At 39.3% G+C, this 13187-nt stretch overlaps 1 protein-coding gene across 3 annotated transcripts in view; it reads right to left on the bottom strand.

The window, feature by feature from the left end:
* gramd2aa (GRAM domain containing 2Aa) overlaps positions 1 to 11638 on the bottom strand; it is an 84102-nt gene extending 72464 nt beyond the window's left edge. Inside the window, exon 1 of one of the 3 annotated variants that reach the window (XM_062032247.1) lies at positions 11423 to 11638. In XM_062032247.1, coding sequence (XP_061888231.1) covers positions 11423 to 11553 — 131 coding nt within the window. In that variant the 5' untranslated portion in view covers positions 11554 to 11638. Of the gene's footprint in view, positions 1 to 2487; positions 2708 to 2754; positions 2835 to 11422 lie in introns of those variants that run through there. The other 2 variants (XM_062032263.1, XM_062032255.1) reach the window with 2 other exon arrangements.
* Between the last annotated feature and the right edge of the window lie 1549 nt (positions 11639 to 13187).

Here is a 13187-nt window from a genome sequence, read left to right as displayed (position 1 = left end):
ATAAATGGGTTATACTTGTATAGCGCTTTTCTACCTTCAAGGTAATCAAAGCGCTTTGACAGTATTTCCACATTCACCCATTCACACACTGATGGAGGGAGCTGCCATGCAAGGCGCTAACCAGCACCCATCAGGAGCAAGGGTGAAGTGTCTTGCCCAAGGACACAACGGACGTGACTAGGATGGTAGAAGGTGGGGATTGAACCCCAGTAACCAGCAACCCTCCGATTGCTGGCACGGCCACTCTACCAACTTCGCCACGCCGTCCCTTTGCACACAAAGCAACACTGGAGGTGACTATGACGTGCGCATTTTCCGCGCATACGTACTAGGTCGCGTTGCGCCGGCGGACGGAGGGGGGGAGAGGGTCTTAAACGACCATTCTGTGTGTGTGAAGAAGGATAAGGTTAGGTGGGATTTACCCTGGATAACCTTAGTGTAGAAGGGGCCTAAGACCTTAGCTTCAGACTTCTTCTGTTTGTTTGAGATTGCCATTACTGCCACACGTGGTGGAAAAGTGTATTACAACTGAGTCCCGCTGCGGCCCATACGGACCACAGCTGAGAAACACATAATTGGGTTAAGAAACACTGATCTAGACCAAACATGTAGAGTAAAATCATCATGGGTCCCTTTTAATTGTAGCACTCCATCAGCAAGGACAACTGTGACTCATTCTCAAAGAAACATTCAGTAAACATTAACAGTCAACATATTCAATGTGTTCAAGGGTTTTGCACCAAGCTCAGAGTCAGTTAAGTTGTTTGCGCTGGGCGTGTACACCTATGGATACTTTATTTGTCGGAAAACCTGAAGGCAACTTTCCTTTGTCAAAGCAGGGGGGAAAAAATCCTGCAACCTTGAGAGCTATTGTGTGGTGAATGTAACTAAATATGAGTGCACATACTAAAGCATTATTATTCCGAACAATATGCACCCATATAATTTCCTTCAAGTCTGGCTGTTAACGTGTCAAACTACTGCATAATTCTTCACGAACTACATTAAGGTCAGACCACAGAGTGTTCAGCCTTTGGACTCGAGAGATATGTGCACTGCTTGAGACCTCCTGAAATAACCTCCCCATTGTGAAAGCACCTCAAAACAGCCTTTGAAGAGTGTATTTGTGAGGCCACACAAGTTTGCAAATTCTCTTACAGGGAGAGCACTCTTGACACAACTTCCATTTTTGTTTGCTTAGTTGTTTATTCTCCTGCTACTGAGTCGCTTTCCATTTACATATGTTTTACATGGTAATAACACATTTTGGACTTAAGAGTCTAAAGGTTGAGTTGAGTTGAGTTTGAGTTTATTTCGAACATGCGTACATATAACATGATACATCACAATTTCCAGTTTCTCTATGCAACACGTTCGAAAAGGAGTAGGAAGAAGCAGAGCTTATTTAATCCTACCCCTTTTCCTTTACATAGCAGTTGCTAAAACTTTTGTTCACTTTCTGTTCTCAATTTATTCACAATATACTCCATAAGTAACAACAATAAAAATGAATAAATAAATAATAATTGGTGAAGTAAATTATATTTCATATAGTGAGATTATCTTGAAAATGAATGGATGGATGAGATAAATTCAGAATGTTTTTATCATGGTTCTTCTTCTTTGTACTTTGTAAACTCTTTAAGTTTGAAGAGTTTCGTGAAGTGGATCATATTAGTACATTGTTTGGTTTCTTTTCTTTAATCCATTCCATAATTTAATTCCACATACTGATATACTGAAGGTCTTAAGTGTGTACAAATGTTTTAAATTACATTTTTCTCTAAGATTATATTTCTCCTCTTTTGTTGAGAAGAATAGTTGTATATTCTTGGGTAGCAGGTTATAGTTAATTGCTTTGTGTATAATTTTAGCTGTTTGCAAATTCACTATGTCGTGGAATTTCAGTATTTTTGATCTAATAAAGGGTTTCAATGTTCTCTATATCCAAGATTATGTATTATTCTAACTGATCTTTTTTGTAACACCGTTAATGAATGAAGTGCACTTTTCTAGTTATTTCCCCATATTTCTACACCATAACTCAGATATGGTAACACTAGCGGGCAGTAGAGAATATGGAGTGATTTTTGAAGGCGCACCGGAGTAATGTCTGGTTTGAAGGAGAACTATTTCCTCCAACATGACAATATTGTTAAAATAATTGTATGTATTTTGAAGAAAGTGCACTTGTCCGTGCCATAGCGGTGCCTTTTTCCACTTTGACCAAGTTAGCCGTATTGATAACGCCACAAAACAGCTTCGGCTTCAAAATAAAATGCACACGCGCCTCTTATAAAGAGAAACTAGCTCAGACTTATGTTTCAGTGCTTGCAATAATACGTTTAAGTAGAATTCAGTTAAATCATAATTTAAATTGTCATCACTTTCCATCGCTGAAGGTTGAACCTACACAGGGTACACTTTTAATTTGAAAGCACAGTCTGAACTAGCATCCTCTCTCTCTCGCTAACTTGGGTCTCCTACCTGTAGCTCACAACCTGCCAGTTTTAGGTTGTAACTCATTCGACGCCGAAAAAAAAATCTTCACTCCTGTGCCGGTAAATCATTTAATGTCTTTAAAAGTGAGGGAGTAAAAAAAACCCAAAACGAAACAAACGCCAATCTTCTGGCGGTGACGAAGCCAACCAAGTTCAAGCTAACCGTGAGAGCGCCGAGTTTGACTGATGCTGCTCTTCGCCGTGTTGTGTTGTGTTGTGTGTTTGTGTGTGTGTTGAGGTGGGCCGAGCTTACCTATAACCCACTTGTGTGCTCTCTGTTGGGGGATTACACGACGCTATTTACACGCCACGGACGCCGAGAATAACAACAAACACGGCTGTTCATGGCTACAAGAAGGTCTGAAGTCTCACTGGACTTAATATTAGGTCATTTTAAAAGTTATACCTCGGTTTTCGTTTGCAGACAGACTGGTACGAAAACCAAAGCAAATGTAAATCCAATTAGTCTGTTCCAGACAGCCAAAACTATGAACACAAAACAATTTTTTAAATAAATAATAGTGGTTACATGCAGAAAAAAATGCGTATTAAATATTAATGATGAATGAATTTGATTACTTTTACAGAGCCCCGGGCTGATAAAAGGTCAATTAATCGAACTATAAATAACAATAAACTCGATAACTTTCTTTCTTTCTTTTAGTTTATTTCGAACATGAACACACTTACAGTATAATACATCACAATCTCATATCATTTCACTTTTCATCATGTCCGAAAAGGAGTAGGAAGAAGCAAAGCTTATTTAAAAGCCTACTGAAATGAGATTTTGTGATTTAAACGGGGATAGCAGATCCATTCTATGTGTCATACTTGATCATTTCGCGGTATTGCCATATTTTTGCTGAAAGGATTTAGTAGAGAACATCGACGATAAAGTTTGCAACTTTTGGTCGCTGATAAAAAAGCCTTGCCTGTACCGGAAGTAGCGTGACGTCACAGGTTGTGCAGCTCCTCACATCTGCACATTGTTTACAATCATGGCCACAAGCAGCGAGAGCGATTTGTACCGAGAAAGCGACGATTTCCACATTAGGGACGGCGTCGCGAAGTTGGGAGAGTGGCCGTGTCAGCAATCTGAGGGTTGCTGGTTCAATCCCCACCTTCTACCATCCTAGGCACGTCCGTTGTGTCCTTGAGCAAGACACTTCACCCTTGCTCCTGATGGGCCCGGTTAGCGCCGTGCATGGCAGCTCCCGCCATCAGTGTGTGAATGTGTGTATGTGAATGGGTGAATGTGGAAAATAGTGTCAAAGCGCTTTGAGTTGCTTAAAAAGGTAGAAAAGCGCTATACAAGTACGACCCATTTACCATTAAAGGCCTACTGAAATGAATTTTTTTTTATTCAAACGGGGATAGCAGATGCATTCTATGTGTCATACTTGAGCATTTCGCGATATTGCCATATTTTTGCTGAAAGGATTTAGTACAGAACATCGACGATAAAGTTAGCAACTTGTGGTCGCTGATAAAAAAAAAGCCTTGCCTGTACCGGAAGTAGCGTGACGTGAAAGGTTGAAAGGCTCCTCACATTTCCCCATTGTTTTCAATGCAGCGAGAGCGATTCGGACCGAGAAAGCGACGATTACCCCATTAATTTGAGCCAGGATGAAAGATTTGTGGGTGAGGGACGTGAGAGTGAAGGACTAGAGTGCAGTGCAGGACGCATCTTTTTTTCGCTCTGACCGTAACTTAGGTACAAGCTGGCTCATTGGATTCCACACTCTCTCATTTTTCTATTGTGGATCACGGATTTGTATTTTAAACCACCTCGGATACTATATCCTCTTGAAAATGAGAGTCGAGAATGCAAAATGGACATTCACAGTGACTTTTATCTCCACGACAATACATCGGCGAAACACTTTAGCTACGGAGCTAACGTGATAGCATCGTGCTTAACTGCATATAGAAACAAAATAAATAAACCCCTGACTGGAAGGATAGACAGAAAATCAACAATACTATTAAACCATGGACCTGTAAATACACAGTTAATGCTTTCCAGCTTGGCGAAGCTTAACAATGCTGTTGCTAACGACGCCATTGAAGCTAACTCAGCAACGGGACCTCACAGAGCTATGCTAAAAACATTAGCTATCCACCTACGCCAGCTAGCCCTCATCTGCTCATCAACACTCGTGCTCACCTGCGTTCAAGCGATCAACGGTGCGACAAAGGACTTCACTCGATCATCCGTGCGGTCGGCGGCTAGCGTCGGATAGCGCGTCTGCTATCCAAGTCAAAGTCCTCCTGCTTGTGTTGCTGGAGCCAGCCGCTAATACACCGATCCCACCTACAACTTTCTTTGCAGTCTTCATTGTTCATTAAACAAATTGCAAAAGATTCACCAACACAGATGTCCAGAATACTGTGGAATTTTGAGATGAAAACAGAGCTTTTTGTATTGGATTCAATGTGTCCGCATACTTCCGTTTCAACGATTGACGTCACGCGCATACGTCATCATACATAGACGTTTTCAACCGGAAGTTTAGCGGGAAATTTAAAATTGCACTTTATAAGTTAACCCGGCCGTATTGGCATGTGTTGCAATGTTAAGATTTCATCATTGATATATAAACTATCAGACTGCGTGGTCGGTAGTAGTGGGTTTCAGTAGGCCTTTAATTTGAGCTATTATGAAAGATTCGTGGATGAGGAAAGTGAGAGTGAAGGATTAGAGGGCAGTGGAAGCGATTCAGATAGGGAAGATGCTGTGAGAGGCGGGTGGGACCTGATATTCAGCTGGGAATGACTAAAACAGTAAATAAACACAAGACATATATATACTCTATTAGCCACAACACAACCAGGTTTATATTTTAATATGCCACAAATTAATCCTGCATAACAAACACCTCCCATCCATATAACCCGCCAATACAAATCAAACACCCGCACAACACACTCAATCCCACAGCCCAAAGTACCGTTCACCTCCGCAAAGTTCATACAGCACATATATTTCCCCAAAGTTACGTACGTGACATGCACATAGCGGCACGCATGTACGGGCAAGCGATCAAATGTTTGGAAGCCGCAGCTGCATACTCACGGTACCGCGTATCCAACTCAAAGTCCTCCTGGTAAGAGTCTCTGTTGTCCCATCTCCACAAGCATGCGTATCCAACTCAAAGTCCTCCTGGTAAGAGTCTCTGTTGTCCCAGGCCAATGGTAAAGCTTGTCCCAGGCCAATGGTAAAGCTTGACTGTCATCGTTCGGGAATGTATACAATGAAACACCGGCTACGTGTTTGTTTTGCTGCAGCCGGCCGCTAATACACCGCTTCCTACCTACAGCTTTCTTCTTTGCTATCTCCATTGTTCATTAAACAAATTGTAAAAGATTCACCAACACAGATGTCCAGAATACTGTGGAATTTTGCGATGAAAACAGACGACTTAATAGCTGGCCACAATGGTGTCCCAAAATGTCCGCTACAATCCGTGACGTCACGCACAAACGTCATCATACCGAGACGTTTTCAGCAGCATATTTCGCGGGAAATTTAAAATTGCACTTTACTAATCTAACCCGGCTGTATTGGCATGTGTTGCAATGTTAAGATTTCATCATTGATGTATAAACTATCAGACTGCGTGGTCGGTAGTAGTGGGTTTCAGTAGGCCTTTAATCCTACCCCTTTCCCACTCCAGAGCGTTTACAAATATATAGAATTTACTGACCTTTTTATATAATAAAATAACATCTGTGAATTAGTATACACAACAGTTTTGTAATATGTAATTAATTAATTCAGTCATTATTAACATACTGAGATTAAGAATATCTTACTTTCAATAAGGTTGAAAGTCTTTCTGAGTGGAGGCGGGACTGCTGGCTCCCTTTAGAAGCAACGCTACGTAACAAAAAATAGAGGAAAAAAGGAGGGATGTGGCGATTAATCGGCCACCGATTACTGTAGCATCGGCCAGTTTTCATGAAAAAGTATGTGATCGCCATTGCCGATAATACAATTTGTTGCAGAGCGCAAACGGCGATCCCCTCTGGCTGATACTGTATTTATTTTTAGTCCCTCTGCTCCAGCTCGTGGTGCCCAAGACCAGACTTAAATCCAGGGGAGACAGGGCCTTCTCTGTGGTCGGCCATAAGCTCTGGAACACTCTGCCCCTCCATGTTCAAACTGCTTCCACAGTGGAGTGTTTTAAGTCTCGTCTTAGACCCAATTTTATTCTTTGGCTTTTAACACTACGTGAGTTGTGTGGTCCTCTGTCCTCTGTGTTTTTTAAACATTTTGATTTCTATTTACTGTTTTAATTGGTTTTACCCTTTAAAATCGTTTTTAATCATATTTATTTTTATATTGGTTTTATATTTATTTATTTTTTGTTTTTATTCAGTCATTGGTGGAGCTAAGGATAATATTTGAATATTGGTTTTAATATTGTTGTGCAGCACTTTGGAAACATTTTTGTTGTTTAAATGTGCTATATAAATAAAGTGGATTGGATTGGATTGGATTGCTGACAAGAAGCTAATTATGTGTCTCCATACACAGTGTGGAGCCTCTCCTCCATTACGGAAAATACTGTCGTGAACTGACTTGTTGTGAAGTGTTTGCGATTCCAAAGATGTGGAGGACCTCAGACAGGCTGCAGGTAAGATGATTCTTTACTTCAATATACAAAGCAACATAACATAGGCCACTAAACTAAGAATAATACACAGACTCTAACCTGGTGTGACAAATCATAACAAATACACTGCATTTATATGTACCGTAAGTATCAATATCAATTAGTATTATCACTGAAGGACGAGGCTGAAAATATTACGCACAGAGGACGAGAACAAATAAATAGTTTAAATATTGTGTTGACATTGTTAAACTATCAATAGCACTCACCAAAACACATTGAACAATATACAGTTGATACATGTGATTGGTATCGGCCGATCTCAATCATGGATGACCGGTATCAGAATCGGCAGCATAAAACCGTGTCCGAAAGAGCCCTAGAAAAAAAGATGAATGCAAAGCTGTTGGAACATTTCGGCTTCAAAACCGAATGAACACGATTACCATGTAAACATGGACTAACGAGCCACATTTGTTAAAACATAGCAAACAAAGGGTTGGAGTTGGGGGTTAAATCACCAAAATGATTCCCGGGCGCGGCGCCGCTGCTGCCCACTGCTCCCCAAGGGGATGGGACAAATGCAGAGGACCAATTTCACCACATCTAGTGTGTGTGTGACAATCATTGGTACTTTAATCTTAAAATAAACAACAAAAAAACCCACCTGACCCAGTTTTTCCAATTGAAACAAAACACCTGCACTTGAAGATGTTCAGTATTTATTGAAGTGTCATTTTTGCTAAGAGATTGAGAGTCCATTTTACTTTAATGTTTATTCACTTATTTAGGATAATCAAAAGTTCCTTACCTTCCAAGTACAAAGGTAAAAAAATACTAACGAAAAATAAAAGTTCATTACGTGTCAAAGACTTACATGCATGATTATTATTGTATTATATTATAATTACATTAGTGCTTAAATTGTTTTTTAAATAATGCTGACAACAATATAATTTATCAGCAATAATTTGCGGGAAAATGTATCGTCCAGCAATTAGAGACAAGAAGACACGTCTTTTTTTTTTTAGTATTATAAAGATGATAAAAAATGCTTGAATAATGCGGCTAATGGGAGTCACCGTTGTAGCCTTTCAAGGCCTCTAAAACAACTTCAAAACCCTCCATCAACGTTTTATATACACACTGCAAGTCTATATATAATATAGTAACAGACATGTTCATAACAATATGTAATATGTTCAATATTTACCATATTTTGGTCATTTTATGCTTTGCCGGAAATTATTTCCTCAGCGCATTTATTTACGATTCCATAGCAACGCAGTTCTGGGTTCCGTCAACAAATGTGTGTTCCTACTTCCGGAACAAACGCTAGTCTGTTCTAATCAAGGCAGACTTGGTAATAGACAACGGATACGAGTATTTTTGAACAAATGAGGATTCACAACCTTATCTTTTTTAACCTGAATATACGAAGGATGAACTGCTGCCTATAGAAGCGAGCAGGAACAGATGAGGGGACGTTGGAGCAGACGGAAGCCGAGAGAGTGAGGTCAGTTTGACTTGACGCTGCAAATGTGAAACTTGGAACCAAGATATGTTGACAGAAAGGGAGTGCTTACCCAAACTAAAAAAATGCCCCGGGCCAGCTGGACCAAACACATTGAGTGAGTCACTTTATTACGGATCATGATACATGCAGTACATCATGCTTGTTACAACGACATACGCTGTCTGGCTAGCTGTGTACAAACAAAACATGAAGTGTGGGCTAATATTTTACAGATTCTGTAATATGATTGTTCATGTTTTTCAGTCAGTACAAATTGGTGTCGTATCGCGTTGTGTATTACAAACTCAAACGTGTTTCGTGTTGACGTAGAAGGTAGCTTATCTCTTGCCATAGTTAGCTTTTACGGCTAATACCAAAGCACGCCGACGTGTTACTATGCTAGAAAGAGAGTTCCTCAGTGTTCGCTCTTACAATAACAATGCAGCTACAGCTTGTTTATTATACAGGTTACGGAACGAAATGTGAAGTATTGTTGACGATTTTTTAATGCATTTTTACAGTGATTTGGAGGTAAAATTGATTGCTCCCATAAGCTGCATTGCTAGCTATCGAAAAGGAGCCGATTTGTACTTGTTAGAATGCAAAAAAAACAAATTTTTGTCTTCTTGTCTCTCATAATGATTGTGAACGACAGGCAAATGTTCTTTAAAGTGCAGTTCCTGTTTAAGGGAATAAGAGCACAAATACAACAGGAAAAAAAAACAAATAAACACAGCATTTAAACCTCACACAAAAACAAGAGTTACCGTACTTTCGTCCCCGAGCTTTGAACTTTATACAATGGTGCAGCTAATGTATGGATTTTCCTTTACTCAAGGCTAAATTATGGAATGGATTAAGCAAAGAAATCAAACAATACACTAAAATGATCCACTTTAACTGTTCAAACTCAGTTTTTAAAAAGTACAGGGAAAAAGATTCCTGATAAACATCATGAATCTTATTAAAAAGGAGAACATTTTATTAATCTCATAAAGGATGAATAATTACATTGAGTTTTCTGTTTTGTTGGATCAGCCGTTTTTCTGCCGTGTTACAGGCACCGTTTGTAAACAATTACATAATCTTTCTATTTAAATATCTAATTTCACAACGTATATAACGGCTTATAGTCCGATGTGGCTAATATATGAAAAAATATTTTTTTCTTCGAAAAGTTTGTGGGGGGTTCTTATATTCCACTGCGGCTTATGGTCTGGAAAATACGGTACTTGTACATCTAGAGGCCAAAATAGAACAAGACTAATTTATAAAAACCTTGTGTAAATCATGTAGAAAAACATACATTGGGGATACAGGTGGGACATTCAACACAAGAAAAAAAAACATCGGAAAGAATGTGAAAAATAGACAACTGGAAGATTCACAAGAAGCCTAAAACAAGAATCTGAACAGGAAATCTTAAAATCAGCCATATCAAATCATTGCAAAATAAATAACCACATCGTGGACCGGGACAACGTCAAAATCATTGCTAAAAAATTCAAAGGTGTCCCATCGTGTCCATTCTGCTGAGGCAGTAGCTAGCTTACCTCTTGCCGTAGCTTGGCGATGTGTTACTCCGCTAGAAAAAGTGTCCTTCAGTGGTTGCTCTTACAATAACAATGTCGCTACAGCTTGGTCATTACACAAGTTATGGAATGTACATGAAGTATTGTTGGCGGTTTTTGGATGCATTTTTAATGGGATTTAGAGGAAAAATGGATTGCTTCAATAATCTGCAATGCGAGCCACCTAAAACGAGCCGATTATTATAAATTAGAATGAAAAAATAAACATAACCTTTGGTCTTCTTGTCTCTCATAAGGGTTGTGAACAATAGGCAATAACATTCCAAAAAAGTGCAGTTCCCCTTTAAATAAGAATAACAGACCAAATTAAATGTTACACAGCTGTAACTCCCTGGCACTAAACCTGCAGAAAGTAGTTCAGTTTTCTCTATATTCACATTTTCACACTTTGCACTTTTTATTTTATTAAGCATTTTTTGCATATTCCTTATTTTTGCACCTTAATTTAAAGAGGTTATTGTTCAGTGTTTGTTGTGATTTTAGAATTGTGTTTACGTTGAGTGTTTTTCATGGTTGTGTTGACCTTTACTTAGCTGAGGGGATTATAATCAGGGGGAGGTTACATTTTGAATAACAATCTTTACATGTATTATATTTTTCTTCTGGTCCTTATTTTCAATAGGTCATAAAATATATTAATAATTATTGATATCGACCAATATAAAACGCTTATATATGCTGAGACAGTTTGATAAATTACTCGATTACTAAAATTATTAATTGCTGCAGCCCTAAAATACTTATTAAATGTAAATTTGGCCATGTGATAACAGATAAACGGAGCAATATTTTAGCTTAAAAATGTTCGACGAGAACCGAATCGTGCAAAAAATGGTGTGTATAGTTTTTAAGGTTATGTAAGGTTTCATGGCACCATGCTGAGTTGTGCTGCTAATACTTTGATGACCTCCATTATTAAAAACGTGTTCATTTCTTAGCATGATGCAATGCACTTCTCCACAACTGCAATATTACAATATTGTTCAATATATTGTTCAAATGTAAAAAAAAAAAAAGAATATAATTGAATAACCAAAGCCTGATGTTGCATGAGTGAAGGCAGACATGGGAAAAAGTCATGCACATGTGCAGTACATTTCCAGCACCATGTGCTGCTCTGTGATTGGCTCAGGTGCAACATGAGCTATTAGATAGGCGGGGCTCACCTGCACAGTCACATGTGACGCTTACCTTGCCGCTATCCTCTGGTTGCAGTTACCATGAAGGTGGCGGTAGTGGGCGGGCGGGTAGTAAGTGTCCTGGCCTGCTGCCTCGTCGGCAGGCAGGGCCTTAGGGCTGGCTGCGTAGATAGTGCATCCCATGAACACCTCCTGGAAGTTGGCCTCCCTTGTCCCAACAGCGAGCAGAGCGGGTCCTGGAGGTGTCCTGATGTCCCGTCCTGATGGCAGCCAGCTGCTTTGTGGGGAAAAATCCATTGGCTCAGCACTTTTCTATCTTAACCCCTCCTTCCCTTCGATGCTCTCCCTCTCTCTCTTGAGCCCAGAGCACAGAGGATAATCAGATTCCACATTTACACTCCACAAAATCATGCCCGGCGTAATCGCTCCCCATCACTGATGTTGCATTATGCTAATGCACACAGCTGAGTATAGCCGTCATAGGGATGGGCGATACGGCCTACAATCTATGCTGCGATAACGATATACATATCACCATATAAGAATTTAGCTACTGACGTTTGCAGTAACATTAATGCCTCATTTCCTGTTGTGAACTATTAATCTACTTGCTAATTTACTGTTAATATCTGGTTAAAATTATTCTGTTGTTGGATACTTTACATTAGTTTTGGGTGATACAACAAATCAATCAAAGTTTACTTATATAGCCCTAAATCACAAGTGTCTCAAAGGGCTGCACAAGCCACAACGACATCCTCGGCTCAGATCCCACATTAGGGCAAGAAAAAACTCAACCCAATGGGATGACTTTTTTTTTTTTTCCTTTCTCACAATTTAATATTCAAGTTTTCAAGTTTCAAGTTTATTCACAATACCATACAACAATTGCAATACTAGTGAATATCATTTAAAGATATTGGTAAGTGAAAGGGTCCCCCAAATAAGCTAGAAGAAGCTTTTGACAGGGGGTCCAGAGGACAGTTTATATATGGAATGATGAAAAATGGAAGCAAGCACTACAACAACAAAAAAAACAAACAAACAAAAAAAACAAAACAACAACGCTATGGATAAACACAAGATAATAGTACTAAAGCACGCATACACATACACACATACATTCATTCGACCATGCAAAACCCAACAGTAGTCAACCCCACATGAGGCATTAGAGATAGGTGGTTAATAGGTAAGTTTTCAGTTTCTTTTTGAAGTTGGAGAATGGATACCGTATCTTAAGGCTCTCATTAAGCCGGTTCCAAATCTTAGGTCTCCTGCATACAACACTTCGATCGGTACAAGCCAGTAGACGATGTTTACCTGATATCAGATCTAAGTTACGAGTGTTGTGGGCATGCTGGGGATGGTAGATAGGAACCAAGCTACAGAGCCTAGGATTCAGCCTGTGAATGACTTGATAGGTTAAACAAGCATTTTGATAAATATTGAATTCTGTCAGTCTTAAGAGATTATATTTATGAAATAGATGTCGAGTGGGGGCATTAAACTTGGACCATGATAGGGCCCGTATGATTTTCTTTTGCATAGATTCTAATTTGTGAAGGTAGGTAGGGAAGGTGTTACACCAGATGACATTACAGTAGTTTAGATGTGGTTCAAAGAGAGTTTTATACAGGGTAAGTAGAGCATACAGAGGAAGATAATGACGAAGGTGAAAGAACAGGCCAACATATTTAGATAATTTGTTTAACAGATGGCTAATGTGACATTTGAAATTGAGGTATTCGTCAATGATGACCCCCAGCAATTTTGTGGAGTACACTCTCTGTATTTCCTGCCCATTGATATTGACA

This window comes from Entelurus aequoreus, linkage group LG02, assembly GCF_033978785.1.
Source record: "Entelurus aequoreus isolate RoL-2023_Sb linkage group LG02, RoL_Eaeq_v1.1, whole genome shotgun sequence".
NCBI lineage: Eukaryota > Metazoa > Chordata > Actinopteri > Syngnathiformes > Syngnathidae > Entelurus > Entelurus aequoreus.
The sequence above is the reverse complement of the archived record's forward strand: the minus strand, read 5'-3'. Positions and strand labels throughout refer to the sequence as shown.